This window comes from Charadrius vociferus, unplaced genomic scaffold, assembly GCF_000708025.1.
Source record: "Charadrius vociferus isolate BGI_N301 unplaced genomic scaffold, ASM70802v2 scaffold185, whole genome shotgun sequence".
Lineage (NCBI taxonomy): Eukaryota > Metazoa > Chordata > Aves > Charadriiformes > Charadriidae > Charadrius > Charadrius vociferus.
This window is the reverse complement of record NW_009648955.1, coordinates 5,326,976-5,351,376: the sequence shown is the minus strand read 5'-3', so window position 1 is coordinate 5,351,376 and position 24,401 is coordinate 5,326,976. Positions and strand designations below refer to the sequence as shown.

Below are 24,401 nucleotides of genomic sequence, written 5' to 3'. Positions count from 1 at the left end.
GTTTTGTTTTCTTTAGCACCAATACTAAATTTTGTCAGCCACATCAGACCCAGCACACCAGCCCCTGAGCTCTCCTGCAGCTCTGGCATTTGCTGCTCTGCTTCGGCAGGGACCCTCCAAACAGCTCTGTGCAGAGAGGAGAGCTAGATCCCCCATGCTGTGCCCCCCCATTCCTCGGTACACCAGGACACTTTCCAGAGACCCTGCTCAGCAGAGCAGTGAGGTACGTGACACAAGACCTGAAAGCACAGACCACTCCAGCCACAGTACCACTCTGTATTAAAGCAATGTAGAAAAACACGCGGGGTCAAAATACTGTCTTGTAGAGCTAAATGGAAATGAGTTTTTGCTCAAAACTGATAGTCTCATTATCGCTTTTCAATCTATTGGGCTGCCTGTAACAAATGTCATTGCTACACACATAAGTTTGGTGATTAAAGAACAACTAATGACACCTGCCTGACCAACTGCATGACTTTGGTTAACCAGGCAGAGATATACATATGCCATTTCCCACAGGTACTTGAAAAGGGTTCAATTTAAACTAATTAATAAAATAGCCTGTTTTGACGAAAATTAATTGTTCTCTGAGAATACGTGAATTCAACACTGCTAGAAAATCCCTGCCATCTGACGTAGAAGGATTTATAGGTTTAGTGGAAATTGCTTTCCCCACTGTCCAGATTAAATACTGCAGGATGATTTTTTGTATGAGTAAACATCCTTCCAATAACGATCAGACCGATAATGTCTTAAAAAGAGGAACAGGATCTTCATTTTGGTTTTCTTCTTCTTGTATGGACTATTTCTGGATACAGAACATTCAGGTAACATGTTGACTGTCCATAAAATGCATTTTAGCATCTTCCTGCTGTTGTGGGGATGGGTTTTATCCACGGAATGCAGAGCCCACCGACAAGGAAAAGAAATACATGAGGTATACAAGAAAGGCAGGTGAGTCTCTTCTTTTTTACATTCAAATTGCTACAGTTTGGACAAATGTAATGTTTCAGGTGAAGATATAATGACTAACAGATAATTAGAGTTTGCATTTGCAGATTGTGATCTCTAAGTAAAAAATATTCTCTGTTGCTGTTTTTGCCAATGAATAAGTTTTAGTGCATTTTCTACAGTGAAAATCATTACTCCCCCCCCCAAAATATGTTTGTGAGGTACCTCAAAGTTTGAAAGGGTGCAAAAAAGAAGCATTTTCTGATATTTATTGTAGTCAAAATGCGGTAGAGTATTTACATGAAAGAGGAGAGTAAATTTAGGTCCATGAGGACTGTTGTATTCACTGAAAATTAGATTGACTCGAGATCTCAAATTAAACCTTTCAGAATTTATTTTATTATTCCCATACTATTTGTTTTATAGAGCTTTTGAGAGGAAAAAATGAAAGTCTCTCTGCAAACTTCAAGGCTATAGTCAGCTGTCAGAGGAAACAGAGCATTCAGCGTATTGAATTAAGATATTAAAAATTATTTAAAATATTGTCTATTCTTCTCTTTCTCTCTCCCTCTCTTACAAAAAGGCCATGTGACATTTTTCTCCCACTATCTTGTAGACAGCCATTTTAGGAGGTTTTGAGTTGAGAAAGGTTTTTTGCTACAACTGAGTTCTGATTACCTATATTCTATTTGGGGAATATTTGGAACTTTGTATGATGATTTTTATATTCGGGCACATAACAAGGTATATCCAGAGGAAAAATACTTCGTGTTTTTTGGGAGGATATAGATAACACATTTAGATTGCTGTTCGAATGTTGTGTACTTCTGGTTGTGACAGACTGAGCCTATGTTGTTTCTGCTTTGCTATATTCACTGTTTCTGTTCTGTAATGACTCTGTATCACCATCAATACTGCAAAGTGTACGGGGATGGAAGTGCAGGAGTGTCACAGTCATGAGGAATTCAAACTATTCCTGTTAGACTTTAGAAAAAATTATGAGAGCTGGAAAGGAAGAATCATAGAAAAGAGTGATATTTTTGTTTTCCCTTGTAGCAAGTCAGGAGTACACTACAGAGTGATTGCAGTGTTCTGGTGGACACTTGGGGGTCCACGAGCCATCTTATACATAGGAAATGGCTTTAGCAGTGACGCCACCTTCGTGGAGGTATAACTGGCAAAATGGATGCGGTGGCTCTGTTCACGATCAGCCCCCAGGGCATGCATTCCCAGAGGCAGTATGGATGCAAGACAGCCTTGAAACCTCTGTTTTTGATGAGGCTTCATGACACTGGCAGCAGAGGTGATGTGCTGACTGTAGCAAAATAAAGGGGGGAGAAGCAAGGTACCATAGTCTGAGTGGAAAAGTGTCCAACAGAGAGGAAGGCATACACACAGCCAAGTTCTTGTTTACCATCTTTAAGAAAAAATTCCATTGCACCAAACACTTAACAATGTTAGTGCAATTAAGTGATGATATAACAAATCACAGCAGAAAAGAGTGTTAAAAATATGTGAAAATGGAAAAGATATACCTATTCAGTTCACTTAGGAACTGCCACTTCACCTGTGCTTTGTGTATATGGTGTAATTGTGCCAGGACAAGCCCATCAGAAAGCCCCGAGGTACCACGGCTCTGAGAAGTTGGAGTCACCGCCCTCCCAGCACACCCACGCTGGCCTGGGAGGTAATTTCTGGCCTATTTCTGCCTCAATAGAGCAGTACTGACACTGAGGAGGGCTGACGGAGAGTGAGGAACAATGCTGGTGGGTGGTCAAAGGGTTGTCCATCAGCAGCATGATGCTCAGTACAGCACTCACTTTCCGCTATGATGAGGTAGGCCACAAGAGACCAATGCTTTTAACAGTCTTATAATTTGTAAAGTGAAAAAGGACAATTATGGTCATACATCTGATTTCCTGCTACGCACAAGCAACAAAGCCTTCTGTAGGAATTGTACACCAAACCCCTAATTTCTGATAATTACCTACAATGTCAGATAGATTCAGAATGGATTGCAAGTATTTTTTAACTGTGGCTTCCATCCATTTTCTTCTATTCCATGCTAACTCGTCTCTTCTCCATCCAGGTGGATCAAGCCCCCTCTTCATCTCCACTTCGGTGTATTCAAAAGACTAAGCTGTTTATATTTCTCAGTGTAGAATGTTTCCCAAACCTTGACTCTGTCATTTTCTTGTTTTTCGCTGTCCCTTCACTGCTTTTTCAGGTTTGACATCAGGACTGGGTGCAGTGTTCACACGGTCCTCACATAGGTGCTGTATACAGAGTTACTCCTGTTGACCTCCTGGGATTGTGGTCATGGTCTCCCTTGCAGCCACACAGTGGGGAGATCATGTTTGCCCAACATCTGTGTATGACAGGACACCTTGTCTTAAAGGTACAGCCAGTCCTCTTTGCACTCACGTGTAGTTCCCTATATGTTAAGACGCTGATCATATCAGACAGTTTTGAAGTAGGTACGGTTCCTTTGCATTTCAGTCAAAGTCAAGGCCTTTTTCCACCACAGAATTAGAAACTGGAAGAAAAACAGATCAAGGGGGTGTTGTGGTTAGAAGAGGCCTAGCTAAGAAGCAAAATTTTTGAACAAAATTGGTCCTGTTTTACCTCAAACCAGGACAGGGGAGATGCTTTATAACATCAGAAAAAGCTTGCAGTGAAGATTGCTCCTGAACATTTTGTTGTTGACCCTGTTTCCCCTCCCTTCAAGGCTCAGTCCTGAATATCCACTATGCAGAAGAAGTTATAGCAATTGACTTCATCACTCCTCTCTAAACACTGTTATCTCTCGCTCCATAAGGCTTGTGGTAGGGACCAGGATGGAAATCCACCCCTTCCTTGCAGCCTTTGCCTTCTGAAGTGAGCCACATGCCTCACTGGAGGCTGATGGGGCAAATCTATTTGAAATCAAAAAGACTGGCTCCACACCACTACCGGATGCTCAGGGTGGCTTGATTTGCACCCATGGCTTTCCTGGCCTCCAGAAGCCCTTTAAGGGTACAAGACCATCCGCTTGCCCTACTGCCAGGGCTCAGTGCCAGCCGCCAGTGTTGGCAGGCAGCACAGGCATCTGCGGTAGAGACCTGCCACCTTGGGTATGCTGCCAGCATCCTGCTGTCCCTGACAGACGTGTTGAGCTTTGCTCCTGATTCTCGTGGTGCGGTTGACAGAGGAAATACACAGGCTTTTAGCTTGTTTATTTGCATGGTGCCATTCTGCAAGTGTTAGTTTCTTCCAAGGAGACTCACTTGCTCTGAACTTTGCTTTCAAATAAAAACTCACCATTTGCTCTGCAGTTTTCAGTGCCAGGGCTTGTCCTTTCACCTACCCGAATCCAGATAATCCCACAGCCTTTGCACTCTTGCTGATATGGTGAACGGGGGGCCACAGGTTCAGACACATTCTCTGTCACAATTTTTGGCACTGCAGGTATCCCAAGGTAGCCATTCTATCGTGAGACAGAACAACCTTGAAGAAGGGTGAGCAGGCAGGCATGGTTTTCCCCACAAGAGTTCAGGTATGCACCACAGTCTTTGGGGACTGGGTTTGCATGACAGGAATTTTGCAAAAGGTCCCAAATAATTCCTGAAATAAAGCCGATGAGGCTTTGGGACACAGTGCAGAATGTGACAAAATGGCAAAGTGTATGCATAGTATGCATACAGTCACAGTATGTGACAGCAAAGTAGATAGCTTTATTGCATGGGACTTATTACAGAGCCCTCCAATATTGTAATTTGCTGTAAAAATGTCTGTGTGCTAGCCAAAGACTCAACTACTTATTTTTGCTAATCTCCGGGACAAATCACCTCAAAGGAATTTCACTTCAAAGAGCAGCAATACAAAAATAAAACCTTTCTCACCTTGCAGACCCGTTCGCAGTTTGCAGTCAGCCGGGTGCAAATCCTGCCTGGTTTGCAAAGCTTTTTACTCCTGCTAAATCCACAGTGCCAAAAATCCTACAGGAAGGAGCTGAGATCCGGAGCACCAGCAACAGGGCTGCCTGCTGCTTTCCCAACTGCTCAGGCCCTTGGAAAGCCACCAGGCTGCACGGGGGTCACTAGAAGGATACAAAGGGTCAGTAAAGGTCACAGCATCGTTATGCCAACAAAAGGGCCAAAGCCTGTGTTGCTAATTAGACTTGCAGAATCTGCTAGAGAGGATGAGCAATAGGAAAAAAACAGGCCTGGAGCTGAGCCCAGGTTGTTCTGCCAGAGCTAACTGATGGGGAAAAAAAATCTCTTTTAACACTAAAATCTCCCTGGACAGCATTATAACCACCTTTCAGACAAGCAGCTCTCAGCAGAAGAGATTTCACTGTACAAGATTTATGGATCATGTTTGTTTAATCTTAGCTGAGAGACCCTTTTCATGTTTTTAGTGATGTCCCTACCATTCCCTGGCCACGTTATAATCATTTTGCCTCACTCTGGTCTCCAAATAGCAACTCATTTTCTGCTCCTTTAGAGCTCCCTGTCCATGTTTCTGTCAGTAAGAGCTATCTTTTACAGCAGTTGTGTGACATCCTCTGCAATAAGCCCTGGGCTTGTTATCACAAGGCCTCTTTGGTGGCCAAAGATCTTTCTCTTTATGACATTTTCAGATGTTATTACAATTAGTGATTCTTCTTAAGTGATGGTAGCCACCCTGCATCATTATGGCCATGGTTCCCTCATGGTCCTTTCTCAAAGGCTCAGCATCATACTAAACACTTGCAACACTGAAAGTCACCTTCCCTTGCTTTTGTTGAATTTGGATGGGACTTCCGTGTTGTCAGCTCCTCCGTACTCCAGCCATGTTGTGTGCAAGCTCTCTATGCCCTGTAAATCACACATGGCTGTCTCGGTACCCGCACTGAGGTTGCCTCCTATACAGACGGCAGCTCCTACCTTCTTGCCCTCCAAATGCTTTCTCCGGCCTTATAAATTCATCCCTAACAGGATTTCTTCCTTTACCTCCCAGCACTCCTTAAGCTGTTCTCTTGTCCTAGAGTTTTGCTTTTGTATCTTATCTTCAGGATTGATCCTGAAAGCATTTTTTGCATGAACAAAGCTTACTAACGCAAGCTGTCTTTAGATCAGATCTTCAGAGTGCACAATAAGCCCATAAAATACCTATTGAAAGCATTGCCTATAGGAGCACATTATCAACAGTGAACCAGATTTGGTGGAGCGCTGAGCACCCGCAGCTCCCAAGGCACTCCTTGGCAGTTTGCATTGTCTTGACACCATATGTACCAGCAGTGCTGGGTATCAGGAGAGCAATAAGAAGCCCAGAGTGGGCTTCAGGCCACTGCAACTGGAGTCTCTTGGTCTCCACTGTTGGTAACTTGCCTTTCCCTTTCCTCCTTTCACCTCCATCAACTTCACTCCTTTTCTTTCCCCTGTTCAAGTTTCGTCCTCTTCTCCAATGTGCTCTTTCTCTTTTTTTGTTCCAGAATTTCTCTGCCTTCTGCTTCACCTGCCTCATTTATTGACCCTAGGCACATCCATTACCCCTGTCACATAGTTCTGCCAGTTTTTCTCCAGTTGCTTTTAACTCTGTATTATTCTGTACCTTCCTCCTCTCTTTCCTGTAGGCCCCCTTTAGATACTGGAAGAGGCTATAAGGTCTCCCTCAAGCCTTCTCTTTTCCATGCTGAACAACGCCAACTCTCTCAGACTGTCTTCATAGGAGAGGTGCTCCAGACCTCTGATCATCTTCATGGAGCTCCCTGGACTTGCTCCAATAGGTTCATGTCCTTCTTATGCTGGGTGCTCCAAAGCTGAACGAAGTACTCCAGGTGGGCTCTCATGAGAGTGGAGTAGAAGGGCAGAATCACCTCCCTCGGCCTGCTGGCCACACTTCTTTTGACGCAGCCCAGGATACGGTTGAATTTCTGGGCCGTGAGTGCACATTACCAGCTCATGTTAAGCTTCTCATCCACCAACACCCCCAAATTCTTCTCCTCAGGGCTGCTCTCAATCCATTCTCCTCCCAGCTCGTAGTTGTGCATGGGATTGCCCTGACCCACGTGCAGGACCTTACACTTGGACTTGTTGAACTTCATGAGGTTCACACAGGCTCACCTCTCAAACCTGTCCAGGTTCCTCTGGATGACATCCCTTCCCTCCAGCGTGATGACCACACCACACAGGTTGGTGTTGATGGCAAACTTGCTGAGAGTGTACTCAATCCTACTGTCCGTGTTGCTGACAAAGATGTTAAAAAGCACCAGTCCCAATACTGACCCCTGTGAAATGCCACTCATCACTGATCTCCACTTGGACATCAAGCCATTTACTGCAACTCTTTGAGTGCAACCATCCAGCCAATTCCTTATCCACCAAGTGGTCCATCCATCAAATCCATGTCTCTCCAATTTAGAGACAAGGACGTCATGCAGAACGGTGTCAAATGTTTTGCACAAGTCCAAGTGGATGATGTCAGTTGCTCTTCCCTCATCCACCAATGCTGTAACGCCATTGTAGAAGGCCACCAGATCTGTCAGGCATGATTTGTCCTTAGTGAAGCCATGTTGGCTGTCACCAGTCACCTTTTTATTTTCCATGTGCCGTAGCGTGGCTCCGAGGAGAATCTGCTCCATGATCTTGCCAAGCACAGAGGGGAGACTGACTGGCCTGTAGTTCCCCGGGTCTTTCTTTTTTCCCTTTTTTAGAAGTGGGGGTTGTTTTCTTTTTTCCAGTCAGAGGGAATTTCTCCAGACTTTTCAAATATGAAAAATAGTGGCTTAGCAACTACATCTGCCAGTTCCCTCAGGACCCACAGATGCATCTCATCAGGTACCATGGACTTGTGCACCTTCTCCTACAATGGGTGGTTCTTCATTCTCCCAGTCCCTGTCTTTGCCTTCTGTGACTTTGGTGGTGTGACTACAACATTTGCCAGTGAAAACAGGCAAAAAAGCCATTGAGTACCTCAGCATTCTCCGTGTCCCAGGTAACCAGGTTTCCCATTTCCTTCTGGAGAGGGCCCACATTTTCCCTCGTCTTCCTTTTGTCACTGACATACCTATAGAAGCTTTTCTTGTTGCTCTTGACGTCCCTGGCCAGACTTAATTCTATCAGGGCTTTAGCTTTCCTATCCTGATCCCTGGCTGCTCAGACAATTTCTCTGTATTCCTCCCAGGCTACCTGTCCTTGCTTCTACCGTCTGTAGGCTTCCTTTCTGTGTTTGAGTTTGTCCAGCAGCTCCTTGTTCATCCATGCAGGCCTCCTGGCATTTTTGTCTGACTCTCTCTTTATTAGGATGCATGGCTTCTGAGCTTGGAGGAGGTGTTCCTTGAATATTAACCAGGTTTCTTGGGCCCTTATTTCCTCCAGGACTTTATCCCATGGTATGCTGCCAAGCAGATCCCTGAAGAGGCCAAAGTCTGCTCTCCTGAAGTCTAGGGCAGTGCGCTTGCTGTGTGCCCTCCTTGCTGCCCTAAGAATCCTCTGCACCCTCCTCATTGCTCTAAGGATCTTGAACTCTGGCATTTCATGGTCACTGCAGCCAAGGCTGCCCTTGAGCTTCACATTCTCCACTAGCCCCTCCTTGTTGGTGAGAACAAGGTCCAGCATAGCACCTCTCTTTGTTGGCTCCTCTGTCACTTGGAGAAGGAAGTTACTCCAGGAACCTCCTGGATTGCTTATGCCCTGCTGTGTTGTCTCACCAACAGACATTGGAGTGGTTGAAGTCCTCCATGAGGACCAGGGCCTGTGAACATGAGGCTGCTACTATCTGTCTATAGAGTGCCTCATCTGCTCATTCTTACTGGTAAGGTGGCCTGCAGCAGACACCCACTGTAACATCACCTGTCCCTGCCCTCCTTTTAATCCTGAACCATAAGCTCTTGGTCAGCTCCTCATCTATCTCCAGGCAGAGCTCCATGCACTCCATCTGGTCATTGACATAGAAGGTGACGCCCCCTCCTCATCTCCCCTTCCTGTCCTTCCTAAGGAACTTATAGCCTTCCATTCCAACACTTCAGTCATAGGAGCCATCCCACCATGTCTCTGTGATAAGATCATAGACCTGCAGGCGTGCACATGTCCCTAACTCCTCATTACTCTCATTTGCATAGAGGCATTTAAGTTGGGCCCCCAATGAAGCTCACTTACTGGCTGGAGTGGTTGAAATTCCTTTGTGCAGCACTTCAGGTGCTCTCTTGCTGACCTGTAATCCTTCTGCATGCTCTGGGCATCTACTGCTGGCACTGGCATCAAACTGGTAGAAATGGGATGGATTGAGGTTCCCCTCCCCTGGCAACTTTAGTTTAAAGCCCTCTACACCAGCTTGGCAAGCCTATGACTGAAGATGCTCTTCTCTTTCTCTGCCAGATGGACCCCATCAGCCTCCAGGTTTCTCAAAGCCAGTCCCATGGTCTAAGTAGCTCAACATCTGGCACCTGTCCTATAACAATTTGTTGATTCACCAGATTTGACTGGCCCTTTCAACCCCCTTCCTTTTGACTAGGAGAATTGATGAAAAAACTACCCACAGAAAAGTACATTCTGAAAAGTACTTCTGAAAGTCCATTGAAAAAGTGCAAAAATACAAAGTACAAAATGATGTACACTATTCTGAATTTGCTAACACAATTTCTGCTGTTATTTTATCTGAAGTCACTTGGCATCATGAACTCCTGCTGTAATTCTCCACTCCCAGTTCTGATTTTGACTACCTTGAATGGTTACATATCCTCAGTAAACATTTTTGCCTGTAATTAGTCTTTTCTCCCAAACAATTTATAAATTTATTGAACAACAGTGGCCCTATCATAGATTCCCATGGGACTATACTGAAAACCTTTCTTCACAGTGAAAACTCTCCATTATTCCTTTTGTTTCTTGTTTTGCAACCATTCACATGAAGGTAACGTCCCTCTTTCTGACCAGTTGGTTTCTTTACAAGCCTCTGGAAAGGACCTGTCAGCACCATTTTGGAAATTGAGGTATACCATGTCATCTTGATCACCTTCATCTACACAGTCATTAACTTTTTAGAGAAGTCTGTTATACTTAAAGTGCATAACATGCCTCAAGAAAAGTCATATCGTCTCTCTCTTCTTCAATATAGACTGTATTTATGTGGTGTCTACCATTGGTGTTTTTTACTATGGTTGTAGTGAATTTGTCCAGTGGAGCAGTCTGTAGCCTCTCAGATTCCACTTGGAGCTCTTTTTCCAAAGAAGTGTAAAATTGTCATCTTCCACTTCTGTGACACCAAGGACAATGTAAACACTGGTTCAACAGTTTCTTACTTGGGTTTTTTTCTGGGTGAAAGCCTGGTGACTTGTTACTGTTCAGTACATTTACTTTAAATCTGTCTCTGGTCCTGTGCCAATATGAATATTTCTTAACATTGGCCCAACACCAGAATTGTTACAATTCTGTATTTTTAGTAATGCAAGCAAATTCCTTAGTTGTAGATTTTTTTTGATTGCGCTTATGGGTGCTTTCATTGCTGTGAATAAGGAACTAAGACAAGTGTAGTGTTGATAATTAGCTAGTTATTCCCTGTTCTGCATTTGTACAATTATTTTTCTGTACTCCGTGCCGTTCTTTGTATTCTATTTTACTGAAATTCATCTTATTAACATCAGAGCATTTCTCCAACATGTTGAGGCTGCTTTGAATTCTAATCCTAGACCTCAAATTGCCTGTTCCTCTTTCAAGCATGCTGTCATGCCTGAGTTTTATAGTTCTGTCATCTGCATTGTTATCGAAAGTATTGCCTAGTAGTTTCCAGGATGAAATCTGTGAGATGTCATTTAATGTGTCTTGACTGCAGAGTAATGGCAGTTACTCTAACTACAGTCTTTCAACCATGCTTCAAAGTCATAGTTGCATCTCAACCATATTTCTCGAGTTTAGTAATGAAATATTAAAAACTTAATTCAAATCTACTTTTCCTCCTGCTTATACTAAGGTGGCCAGTTACACTGTCAGAGAGGACATTAGACTGGTTTGACGTCAATTATTGCAAAGATCCACATCGAGTGATCTTTATAATCTCGTTAGCCCAGGGCAGCGGGGGTGTGTGTGTGTGGTAGAAAAACGGATCACGAGTTTGTCCCAGTTTCTTTGTAAACGTCAAAACTCCAACATCCTTCTTTTGTCCCCTGCTTAAAACCAGCTTTTATGTTCACCCTCACTCTCAGGGGTATCACCTGTCTGTGAGGAGTCCTTGGAGATACCTGTTTACGGCTCAGAGATGGTAACAGCTGGTACTCCCAGTGCTCCCAGGGAAGGACCATCAGTCTCTGTTGATTTAAATACCTCCAGTTTATCAAAATATACCTTAACATGCCCTTCCCTGACCTGCACTGTGCTGACATCTGCTTACAAGTCAACTTTTCTTCGAAGACTGGGGCAGGCATGAAATCTTTCAGCATGTACTACATTGCCCCATTAGTTGCTCCCCTTCCCTTCATCTGTTTATCTTTTTGACTTAGCTGAGCCCTGGCACTTTGTCTGCCTCTTCCTCAGTTGGCTCCTTCTGCTCCCTCCAACCCCTCCTTTCAATCTGTAAAACACAAAACCCAACAAACACATACCCGCTGGATGCAATTTCTGCCACATAGGGACACTTTTGTTTTTGCAACATCAGGTACAGTGCCAAGACCTCAGGTGGCATGACATTTCTGTAAATAATCAATATGTGTAGGTTTGTGCCATTATTTTTTTAATTTTCCCAGTGTTTATGTCCAGGCAAAGAACAAAGAAAATGCAAAATGTAAGGGATGTATATATGTCTCCTGGCTCTGCATATTTTGCATTCTGAGATTGACCTACATTCAAGTAACACTGGATTAAAATGGGGTTCTCATTGAATTTTCCATATCACTCAAAAATAAGATGGTAGAACAGCTCAGAATCCCACCATTTCTCAGACTTTGTGATGTGAATATTGAAAGTAGTGGTCTTTCCCCATTTCTTTGCAGAGGTTGAACCACCTATAATATCAATGGGTCACCTTTCTTCACCATCTTTAAACTTACTAAGGACGTATGACCCAACATAATTACAAGCAAACAAGGGCTTCCCAAATGTCAAGATAAAATACATTTTGTGATTAATTTTCCTCAGTTTTTAGTGACTTGTTTACAGCTCACAACTTTGTAGCTCTCCCAATTTGAGTACAAATTAGTGGGTTTCTATCCTACATTATCCCTGGGAATTAGTATGTTACACAGTGGATTGTGTCTCCTGCAGTGCCCATCGCTGGATCAGAGCAGCTTCTTCCCATTGCAAGTATGCTCTCTCCTCCCTCTGATGGTGGGTGGTTCTTCTCGTCGTTTAACTACCTCACTTTGTCTCCTCCCACAAAGCACTTTTCTGGGCTCTGGACTACCTCCCAGTTTTCACTCAGACCTGCTGCACCACCTGTCCACCAGCATCTCCTGCTTGCTGAGAAGGTCTTCCCCATTCATTTGCAAGTCAAAGGCACATTATGGGGGAACTTTCTGTGAACCCTCTGCCCCAAAACCTCTTTCCTTCCTTTGGGACACAGCCTGGGAGGTTCTTTAGCCCAGCAAGGCTCATGCATCTCCAGGGGCCAGGCAGTATCTCTGTCCCACACCACTCAGTGGTGAGGGGACACTCATACAGGACTTTCCAGGGTGTCTGTGCCCCAGGAGTCATCCCACATAACGATGAGGCACCGCTTGAGCCTGGTGTCTCCTCTCTTCTCCTTCTGACATCTTCCCCTTCGGCCTTTCCCCTCCCTTCCCATCTCTGCCTATTCAGCCTCTTTTCTCCTCAGTCTCACCCAACGCATAGGCTCTGTTGCAGATCCAAGGTCTCTTTGCCTATGCCCCACTTTTTCTCTGCAGAAGCCTTCTGTATGTTTGCGCATACAATCCCCAGCCCCTTCCTGCCTCTCCCCCATTCCCTGACCCAGCATCTGCCAGGTACTGGCAGAATGCTGATATGGTACGAACCCAAGTCACTAACTGGTCATAAAACAGAGGGCGAAGCAAAACCTACTCAAACATTTAGGCATAGATCTCTAATAAGACCTTTAAACTTCTCACGGTTCTTTAGTAGTACCAATACACCTTTGCCATCCCCTTGTCTTCCCTGGAGGCTTTGTCCCCTGCAGGGAGTTGGATTGCCTCTGCTGCTCTCTCCTGGTCCTTCTGCCTCGAGCAGTGTTTCATCAGGGCCTTGCCCGGCCATAATTTTATGGGCAGACTGAGGAGAACATGGCTCCGGCCATTCCCCTGCCCAGCACGGCATGCGGTCTGTGCAGCATGGGAAGCACAACCCAAGCTGCCCACCAGTGATCCCCCAGGGATGGGGACCCCAGAGCTGAGCACTATGGCACGTCTGGCAGGGATTTGGGAGTTTTCATCACTTTCATTACTTTCCAATTAAAAGTCCTCCTGATAACTGGCTCAGCCAGCTCCACACTCTTCCTTGCCTTACATCAGTTGTAGGAGAGACTGTGGACTGGCTGCACCACAGCACAGCGGGAACTGCAGAGCTTGTATCTGACAAAATTAAGTGTGTGGTGCTTTCAGAGGGTAGGGCAGGAGAGTCCACAGTCTCTGCACTGGAGAAGAGGTGGAGGCACCACCCAGGTGTGAGAGAAGCAGAGATGAAATGGGTACCCTGGGTATCTCTGCCCCAGGAGCCAGCTGGCAGGCTTCCTGGGGCAGCAGGCACCTCCGCTCATGGTGGGAGGTTTGGGGTCAGTTGCCGCCCCAGCCCCTGGCCAAAATGTTGCTGGTGCTGCAAGTAACCAAAGGGACAGAGATTATGCCACAGCCACATCTCAGCAATGTTTCCTGAGATAGGATCTGTTCCAACATCTCTGATCTGCCACCCTTTTTGCAGACCTAAGAATATCAAAAGGGGTGGAGAGAACAGACTGTTTCAGAATTTCATGAAATCTGGTAATAATAATGTTTGTCTTAGCCCATTCTACCAAACCCACCTACCGTTCCTCCTTTGGACCCTGGAAAGACCGTGTGAATCTGGCTCCATTACTTCAGCAACATACTTTCACTTTTCCCTTGACGAAGGTGCATTGAATCTTTTTTTTTCTTGCCTTTTTTTTTTAAGAACGGAAACTATATCTTGATTTAACTCCTCAAGGAAGAAATGTTCTCAAGATCCTAATGAGATTATCTTAATAACAGTGTAAAATAGGTCACTATCTACTACAGGTATATTGCCCCCCTTAGAGAAAAAGGAGTACGATTTATAGGTGGGAAATGTACGCTGCATAAGTAATTACAAACTAAAATACTAAAATGGGTAATGGCTTCTCTCACATTTGTTGTGGTTGCTTCCAAAAGCTCTTACTTCAAAGATGAAGAGTACTGCGGGTTTTCTGGTGCACACTGCAAGTGTGGACCTGACACTCTGGCGCACGTCCTGTGAAGCTGGGCGTTCAGAAATGCTTGCTGGGACCTTCAGATGTCACGGTTGGACTGTTTCTTCTGAAAATCAGACAGTTATCACTAACTCTGCAACCCTTTTTGCTGTGTTGGAGGGACTACAACTGCCATAGTAAATTTTGGGCTTTAAAAAAAAAAAAAGTAACTGCTTTTTGCCTTGTGTCTGTAGCAACAGTGATGAAAATCCAGTTTTGCCGGGTTTTTTTCCCCAGATATCCTAAGCTTCAGTTGCCTCATTCCTCCCCAGTCCCAGCAAGCCTCAGCCTTTGGGGCAGAGGCATCTCATGATCCCTTGAAGCAGTGGGGGGATCTGGGGGAATAAAGATGACTTTGCATCACCCCGGCTGCCATCAGGGGCCTGAGAGCTGCTCTAGCAATGCACAGGGAGCACTGTGGATAAATGCCATTCTGCTCCTGTTGTTGCTTTTTCATAAAGCGTCTCAGTAAGCTTCATGAGCCATGAAATGCCTTTTGGCACTGTAACTGTTAGGAGATAAATATTGACATTGGGGGAAAAAAAATGTTGTTCATGATTTAGTATATTTTACCTCAGGAGTTATCAGTTAGTTTTAAAGACAGCCTGTCACCCCAGTGAAGGCAGGAGCAATACTGTGACGCTATGTGCTCGTGGTGGCAAACAGTTGCGCTGAGCAATCTGTGAGCAATGTCTGGACCGAATCTCCTGAGTGCGGCTGTCTGCCGCAAACGCTCAGGGACAGCAGATGTGCAAGGGGGAGCTGTAGCGGCTTGCCATTGATTCACAGCCTGAACGGACAGGCTAATGGGGTCCCGTGATGGAGCTTCCATTGATCACTTAGCCAGCAGAGCACTCCCCAGGAACTGGACTAGAAAAGCTGTTTATTGAGTAGGAAGAAATGGGGCTTCAAATCACAGTAACTGGGGAATGATGGGCAAGAGGTAAAAATGTTTTGCTGCCACAGGAGAAGGCAGGGAAGCAGAGGACACTCGGTAACATCAGAGCTGTGACAGGGGGAATAGGACTGACAAAAAGAAGTGAATGCACTGAACCAAAACACAAATGAACACAGTTCCCTGCAGTGGCTGGAGCATGGGGTACATTTTATGCTGGTTTGTGATAGGGAAATAAAGTTTAGTTTAGAGGCAGTGGAGAAATAAGAGGAACCACCTGGGATTGCTGGGTGCAGAGGACAGGGAGGATTCAGCCACGAATCCCTGATGGCCATGCCTTGAGGGCTCCCTCGACAGGCAGGATAGGGCCAGGGCCAACATGAAGCATCAGATAAGCTCTACAAAGAGAACTGAAAATTAGAAATTGCAAGAACATGGCCTGCTTCATCCCTGTTTGAATACCAGCATTGTTCCTGAACAGCCAAGAGTTTACTAGGGCACTTTAAAGTCATGTAAGTAGGTCAGCTTGTCGCCAGAATCTGCTTATCCCCAAAACATGTGAAATTACTTCCTGACGGCCAGCAGATGAGAAGCGGGCAGCAGTGAGACACGTCAGCGGCAGCCCAAGGGCGGATCGACAAGGCAGAATACTCCAGAAAGTGTATTTTGCATTTGCAAGTGCATTTTGCTGTGTGATGCCCACGTCCAAGCAGCACCAAATAACCTGTTCCTTGCAATAGCAGTGGCACTGCATGGCCCAAGGGTCCTTCAAACAGTGGTCTGTCTGTGGGTTTATTCCCAGTCCTCATCTGGGAAGAACAGAGCAGATTCCAGAAAAAAAACCAATCCCACATGGCCAAAGCATCATTTCAGGCTGAGTCAGCGATACAGCCCTAGTCTGGGCGATGCGGGAGTCATCTGCTTCTCTGTAGCAGCAAAAAAGATGAATTTCCCTCCAATGCTATCGGCTTTCAGAGAATTCCCAGCCCGGGGACAAAATGTCCTGCAAGGCCTGGGGTTCAGCCACCAGTCACCAAAGGGACAATGGTGCTCGGGTGGTAACACTCGTTATTGTGTTCCCTGCAAAAGAGGTCTAAGCCCTGATTCTCCCGAAACACAGAGCCTACGTTTAGAGAGGAGACATTGCTTTATTCTGGCCAGGGTACACGGTGGAATATTTCCACAAATCATGTACATCCCATGCTGGTTTTCTCGTCATATGTATACATGAAAGTCACAAGGTAGCACACTCCCAGTTACAGTGATTGGTTAGTAATTTACATATGTTTATAATATTGGTTATGTTATTCTCCTCAGTTACTGTGCCTGTGCAAGGGAAGGGTCTTCATATGGGCAAAGGTCTTCTTGGCCTACGGGTGTTATTTTTAGTATTATAATAAAGGTAGTTCAGTTTAGGACACCCAGAATTTTCACTTTTCTGGCAAGCTGGCTAGGCCTTTCAAAACAGGGTAGATTAGTAGCATCCTCAAGTTTTGCACTCTTGTCAGCTCCAGGATGGTTTACTTCAAAGAAAGACACCACCACCTGCTTTCCGTGATTAGGTGTTCTTTTTCATACGACTCAAGAACAGAATCCACATTATCCATGAGAACGTCTCAGAAAGTTCCTCTATTAATTAGCCCAGATACTTGTGAAGAAGCATTCCCAAGGCCGACCATCTCGCCAGGTACATAACAAAATGGTCATACGCAAGACCCTGTATCAGAAGTTCAGCCAATGCCAATAGATAACAGGCCTAACTAACTTTAATGCTAACAACCTTAAAGCTAACAACTGTAATACTAACAAAAATGGTTAAAATTTTAACTACTAGACAACAATTGCAAAAGGAGTTTTGCCACTGTAAATCTCTACATAGGGATTTGAAATATATGTTTTAGTGGGCAAAAAGTCTCATTAGTAGAGGTGATTAGAGTTAGTGTTTATTACAGAGAGAAGCTATTTTTTTAAACTTTTAATTAAAGATGAGTTAGAACTGTTGAATGTTTAAAATATTACTCTTGCTCAAGCTGGCACTTACATTGCTGAAAGCAATATTCTCTCCTTTAATGACAAAATAAAACATTGGCCAAACACCTGAGAGGAGTTTTCTTGACAGCCAGCTGGGACATAGTATGAAACCAGAAACAAATATTTCCACCAGTGGGTTTTTTTTTTTTTTCCCTCCCTCCCCTCCCCCCCCCCAAACCCTTTGAAAAGGTTTTTTTCTTATGCAAATACCAATCTGCCTCCAGTGAGTAGATGTAATGGCTGCACTCCCCGAGCAGCTCGCCTTGGCCCACTCACCATGGCCTCTCTCCAGAGCCCCTGACGGTACCGGCCATAGCTGCGGGAGGAGGGAGGCGGGCCACCTGCCTGGCTCCTTTGCCATGCAATCAAAACTGGTAGCGTTCCACCTCACAAAAACCATCACTTCCCTCCTTTCGCCCTGTCCTGGCCGCAAGCTCCCCGCACCCCCTGCCCTCCGCACCCTCCGCCATGCCCAGCCTGACACCAGCCTTCAGTGAAAAGGTAAGAGCCATTTCGCACCTGTGACAGAAGGTAACGCCGCGGGGATCCGGTGCTTGCCTGCAGAGACGGGAGGCCCACGGCGAGGCGCACAAGCAAGGCAGGTAGGCGAAACCCTCCAGCCGCATCCCCGTGGCCGGGCGGAGGCTGTGGCAGGGGAAGGGGACACCACACGAGCATGCCAGTCATATTTAGTCGTGCCATTAGTAGGATCCAGCGGGTCCCAGAGGCAGCCACTTTACCTGACAGCCTCATGGAAGTGAGGTGTGATACCACAGCCATTTTCCACAGCCCCCTGGGCTGTAGGGTTGGTGTCGCCCGTGCTGTGTGAGCAGGTGCCTTCCCGCTGAGCATCCCTCTTGCAGAGCTGAGTCCCCCTCCGCGGGATCTCCATCACACTGCTCATCCTTCCCTCTGCCACTGCCAGGGAGAAAGCGCCTTTCTGAGCATGGTCAAGCCCACTCACAAACGCTGCAGGTTTGGCCCGTGACCTGCTAATATCGCTCCCCCATCTCAGCTGGGTATAAACTTTCCCCGATGCACGCTTACAATGCCACAGGTCCTTCAGAGGCTGAATTAAATCTAAAGCAGAAGCAGGGACCACCTTTTAAAATGCATGAGGACTAGAAGAACTCACTGATGGAAGTAGATGACTCGCCACTCCTAGAAATTATTATACTGAGACGGAACATCTTTCTAAGATACTCTGTAGTCAGATAGAGCTCTAGGTTTGAGAGAGCAGTCGCTGATAACACTGCTGGTCTCTGTTAGGAGATTGTTGGCTTCTCATGGTACAACTGCCCACAAGCCTGTGAGAAGCACAGCACTGCTAAGCAGTCTCATAGAAGGAGCTTTATCTCAGGAACATATTCCCCGTCAAGTTTCTTTGTTGTCCTGTTTTCCTTTAATCTATTTCTGACTTGTCTTGTGTGTATTCAGACAAGTGCCTCCCTGAGCATGCCATCTTTTCTCAAACCAAGAACCAGCAAAACCTTTCCTCCTGTTTCTGAGCCCTCCTGCTGCCCAAACAACTGGCATGAGGCTGGCTCGGAGCGCAGCAAAGCTTCACCTACATGGTGGAGCAACCACGGAGCTGCTGCCACCACCACCCCAGCCAAAGCACCGGGGCACTGAACAGCATTTTACACCTTAGATGTGGAGGAGGAGCACACCATCCTCTGCCCAGCCTTTGGTGCAACTCTAACATTTTCTGGAATGAACCTCGCAGGCTTGTTAGTGCTCAGAGACCTGCAAGGTCTTTAATGCTCCTTTTTATCCTCATTAGAAATCTGGGGCAGGAGCTAATCATTTTATCCCAAGTTAGGGGACAGCCTGCCTCCTGGACTGGTTCCCAGCCTGTCTCCATTCTGTTTCTGGGCAACAGCCAGTAGCTTATCTGATGTATTTTTTCCTTAACTCTTGGCCTCATGCCCTGTCATAACTCAATGTCAGAAATGCCTCCCCCCCGTTTCCATTTCCCCACTTATCCACACACACTATTCCTTCAACCCACACTTTTGAATGAACGTCTCTAAACTGTGCTAAAAGCAGAGATAATTTCACAGAGGCAAAAAGTCACCAAACAAAAGTTTTCTTAGTGCCAGAATTATCACAGGTGCCTAAGCTGTATGTTGAGTGCAGGAATCATTTTTTAATGACACGCTGCCAACCACCGCAAGCAATTGCATGGTTATGGTCTAAGGGGTAAATGGTCTAAGGGGTAACGGAGCGAAGTGGGTGCATGCTCCTCACAGGCACTGCCTAGGACTCATAGCTGTTCTTCTCTCTTCCTGGTAGCCCAATCCTAAAACGAAGCCCTGACATCACCAAATCTCCCCTGACGAAGTCAGAGCAGCTGCTGCGAATAGACGACCATGATTTCAGCATGAGACCAGGTTTTGGAGGTATGAAACATCCACATTTGTCACTGTTCCTATTTTACACTGTCGCTCCTTTATCCTCTAACATGTAGTCAGGTGAACAAGCAGAATGACAAGCAGTGCCTTTTCTGTCTCTAATTTTTGTTGTTTTGTGTTGTGAATTCATGCCATGCTCTGGGGGATATGGATGCAGTGAAATAGCCTTCTTCCTTGGACAAGCAAATAGCTTAGTCAAAGGCATGGGAATGTGATTACAAGCAATATAATATTCCTGGTATTCAGTGGCACTGTATTCTGATAAAAATCTGCAAATACACCTTATGTTTATTCCCTGATGATGAGGAAATTCTAAGATTTCGTCTTACTGTGGTGATGTGTGTGCATAATCAAATCACATACCATGCTTACTGACCTGGCCATTACATTTATAACCCAAAAGAAGATATTTTGACTACCATGTGTTAATGCTTTCTCACAGTTTTGTGGCTGTGTGCTGGAGCAACCAAAGCTTTCAGGGAAATGGATGAAGGAGAACATGTTTTCTTTCAGCCCATCGGATTAGAGAATGTTGTAATTTATCTACCCTTTCTGGCTGACAGATGGTCATTCAAATCCAGGATACCATTATATACTCTGACGGAAGAAGATTTTATTGCTAAATGCTCAATATACCAAACACCAGCATGTTCAATTAATTTAAAAAGGTTTCAGTTTCATAGCAGTCTGCTAATGTGAGCACTATTTATCTTGACAGATCTCCTGTACTGTAATTGCCAGAGGTATGTGAGGGGCTAGTCAAAGCCTGGAGGAGGAAAAAAAGATCAAAATCCCTATTACGTGGGGTCACAGCCCAACCCTTCCCCTTGAGAGCCCCAGACACATGCCTGTACCGTGTAATGCAACCCCTCCTGTCACCCCATCCTTTCCACAACCGAGCACTGAGCGATGCGAAAGCCAAGTACATGGAGTAGCTCCCAGGGATGTTGTTAGCCTGAGAGAGGAGCAGAAGAAGTGAGGGAAAAATTTGGAGTAACCCTCCCACATCCCCTTAGCTGTGCTGCTACTAGTCTCCATGTGAATGGATGCTCTGCTGGCAAGCCCTGGACCCAAGTGCTAGAGACAGGGCTTTTAAATTTTGAAAGGACTTGTGAAGGATGACACAATAAAAAAAGAAAGTCAGTAATGGGTCAGTCTCATTGCTGATTTTGATTGTTATTAGGAGGTTTTTGTTATTAATTCCAACCATTTCTATTTTCAATTGGTTTACTGTTGTTTCTATTTCAGACTGAACATCTATTTTTATCTCTAAGATATGAAAGGCAGAGGATTACTTTATCTTACCAGATTTATACTTTCTCAACTTTTAATTTTTTTCTCCCAGGCCCTGCAATTCCTGTTGGGGTGGATGTCCAAGTTGAAAGTCTGGACAGCATTTCTGAGGTGGACATGGTAAGAGTCACAGAAGGGCTAAGGTCAGATGGGACCTCTGGAGACCATCTAGCCCAAATCCCTGCTGAGAGCAGGGCTGGCTAGAGCAGGCTGCCCAGGTTTCTATCTGTGGGGTTCTAATACCCCCAAGGACAGACACTCCACAGCCTCTGGAAGGCAGATTTGGGTTTGATCTGAACCTGCCGACAATTGCTTCTATTGACCTCATGCTACCATTTCATCTCCCCTGAAGCAGAAGGAAGAAATCTGACAGTTCCTTTTCTCTAGGACAAAATGATACAACACTGCCAAGACTGTCCCAAGGGATTTGGGTTTTTACATTTTCTTAAGAAGTGGTAACATGTTTAAAAGCTCTGAGGAGACCAATTAATGTGTTAATTTTAAGGCACTTCAAAATACTGCAGACACAGTTTCACTTTGGCCATGTTGTGAGGTGGTTAGGGGCCAGCTAGCTCCCAACCAGAAGCCATGTAGCCATCCTAAGATCAACACTGGTTCAGACTGGCAAGTCCTGCTCTCAACAGGGCAGCCAGAATGAGCTCAAAGGGGAGAAGTTTCTCCAGAACTTGCCCTTGGTGCATTAGCAGTTGTGTCACCCCTGCTGTGTGCTGGGGACCAACATATGGCTCTGTCTGTCCTTCCTGTATCTTCACACTGATGCTGAAGGAGGATTTCAGGGGCACGCAGGACTAATGCTGGTGGTCTGCACAGACTAAATTCCTTACTGATACCCTGTATTTTGTTTCCTACCATATAATTAGTAATGTGAAAATGGTCAGTGTTCAAATGCTCTCGAAGTGGTGCAGATTTTGGTCTTAATTTTTGCTGGAGAGGCTTTTTTCATCACAAAACACTGCTGAAAGTAAGGTATGATTTTTGCAGGAGATCTTCCATGGGAAGATTTTATATGCATACATGACATATAAACAACAACCCATGCAGGAGAGCAGGAGCACAGGAGAGGAACGGGAGATGGCCCTGCATATACACTGCAAGACCTACACCAATTTTATTTACCATTTCAAAAATCAGAGCTTGTCAGACCTACCCTGTTAGAGAATCCCCAGAGTCTCTCAGCAGCTCAGCTTTTGCTTTGGAAGAGAAAAAGAAAAAATCACAACCTGATACAGAATACTTTTCAAAATGTTTTTCTCTTTCAACAAACGTATCAAAGAGCTCTGAAGCTTTCCGAGAAATCCCCAATTTCACTGTGCTCCTAATTAACAGCCACAGGGTTAAAGAGCCTGTGCCCTACCTTCTCCCATGTCTATGCCAGGAACATGGCTGTGTGGCAGCACAGCTGGCGTTCGGCAGCCACCCTGGTTGCCCGCCGGGCTCCTCTCACTGCAGCTATTCCAGCTTTTGAGCGGGCTGGGGTATCTGCAGTCGACTGACCGCTTGCAGGTACAGCAGGGGTGCAATGCTGAGGTACGTCAGGGCGCACGCTTTCCCCAGCAGCGGGGAGCCCTTCAGTTGTCCCCCCTGTCTCTGGTGGTCTTGGCACCCTCAGCGCCAGCTGTGGGGACTCTGAGGTTTTGCCTCTCCTGGGATGGTGCCAGCCCTTCTGGTTGAGGAGAAAGCTTGTGAAGGTGGTCAGAGAGCCCCTGAAAACCTTTGGGACTTGAAAGCAAAGGTAAAGAACTTAACATTGAGGATTTAAAAGTAAAAAAAAAAAAAAAAACCAACGACAAACCCACTCTTTTTTTAAGCAAGCATTGTGATTTTGAGCAACTGCCCCTGTTTTTTGAATACTGCCCCTGTGTCTTGTGTGACATTGTGCTGCAACACCCAGCGATATGGGAAGAGCACTGAATGGCCTCAGCTAAAAAAAACATTCAGAGTCAATTTTCGCTGTTTGCAAAATAATGATAGAGAAAACTTTATATTGTCAGAATCAATTCTTTTTAACTCATGCAGCTTTATAGGAACAGGCCGTGGTGCTTTGCAAGATCATTGCTTGCTTTTTAAATGAAGAGCCATCAATGACAGAGATATTCACTCTGTACTAAATTTAAGCTTGAGGAGTTAGATATATCAGTCTTTCCTTTTTTACTCTACTTTCCGACTATTTGCAAGAAAGTGGGAAAACAATAGAGAACATTATAAAACTTCATTAGGATGTCACAAATCAGATTCTTTTTGTCCAATTAATTTAAAAGATTATAAATATCTATTATGGGCCACTGACCCTGAAATTAACAGAGTTTTTGCAGGCTGTATGGGGCAGCTGTTTTATCTGGAGGAAAGATGGGAAGAAGGAAAAAAACAGATTGTTACCCAGGGTTGGAAATTAATTTGCAAACATAATAAGAGAGCTAATAGTGTCTCTGAGAAATGGACCAAAAGAAGAGGGAGATATTATATGGTTGTTGCTTGGGGGATTTTCAGATGACGCATTGTAAAATATTGTGGTTCCCAGTTTAATAGCCTAAAACTAGTATTAATAAATTTTTCCTAATGAAAGCTGACAATACTTGATTTTTCCACAGCAACCATAGATGTAACTTTATGCAAAAAAGTGAGGCATTGACTTCTTGCTGAAGAACAAATGTCTGACACTTTATTACTGTTTAAAGGACATACCAACACAGAGGAGTTAATGTAAAAGGTTTTCCAGGACAATCTTCTTTAAATTTGAATACAGGGAAAGATGTCAAAGAATGCTATAGAATGGATCAAATGAAAAAGAAGAAATTACATGGTCAGTGTCTTTGGGAGCTTCAGCTGAGCTTTAGAGCTTCAGATGTGATATAAAGCATTTCCAAGAGTATATTGGCCTCTAGTACAATAATAGCACAAGCTACAACTAACTTCTATGGAAAAAAAAGACTGCAGAAACCCCCATATTTCAAAATGCTTGGAAAGTATTGTGGAAAAAAAAAAATCAAATGTCAAATAGTTTCAAAAAAAACGACCTCAAACTCATCTGACTTCCCCTACCCCAGACACCAGGGCAGACTGGTCAGTCTTAGACATTTCCCTCAGTTTATGGGCAATATATTGCGCTACACTCAAAGATACCATGCTTATAAACACTTGAGCGTGAGCTTATCTTCAGATACATGAGGGCTTTCTTTGAAATAAAGGAAAAGGCAAACCCAAGTGTACGTGGCTCTGGGGTCTGATTCCAAATACAACAGAGCTTAAAGAGAAGGAGTATGTCTCAGATCTAAGAATACAATATCTGGGGAGAAAGAGGAAAAAACCAAAAACAAAAACCCAACAAATAAACAAAACATTTTGGTCAAATACTGAGTCAAAAAGATTTCAGTGGCTGTGCTGGAGGAAGAGCGCTCACTGCAGCGCCCTCTTCC

General features: G+C 44.9%; 1 protein-coding gene across 3 annotated transcripts in view; it reads left to right on the top strand.

Moving 5' to 3' along the window:
• The first annotated feature begins 832 nt into the window (after positions 1 to 832).
• GABRR1 (gamma-aminobutyric acid (GABA) A receptor, rho 1) overlaps positions 833 to 24,401 on the top strand; it is a 37,027-nt gene continuing 13,458 nt past the window's right edge. Inside the window, exons 1-5 of one of the 3 annotated variants that reach the window (XM_009887500.1) lie at positions 833 to 950; positions 16,900 to 16,916; positions 17,825 to 17,862; positions 19,556 to 19,662; positions 21,020 to 21,087. In XM_009887500.1, the coding sequence (XP_009885802.1) occupies positions 833 to 950; positions 16,900 to 16,916; positions 17,825 to 17,862; positions 19,556 to 19,662; positions 21,020 to 21,087 (348 nt within the window). Of the gene's footprint in view, positions 955 to 16,899; positions 16,917 to 17,791; positions 17,863 to 19,555; positions 19,663 to 21,019; positions 21,088 to 24,401 lie in introns of all 3 variants that reach the window. The other 2 variants (XM_009887499.1, XM_009887501.1) reach the window with 2 other exon arrangements.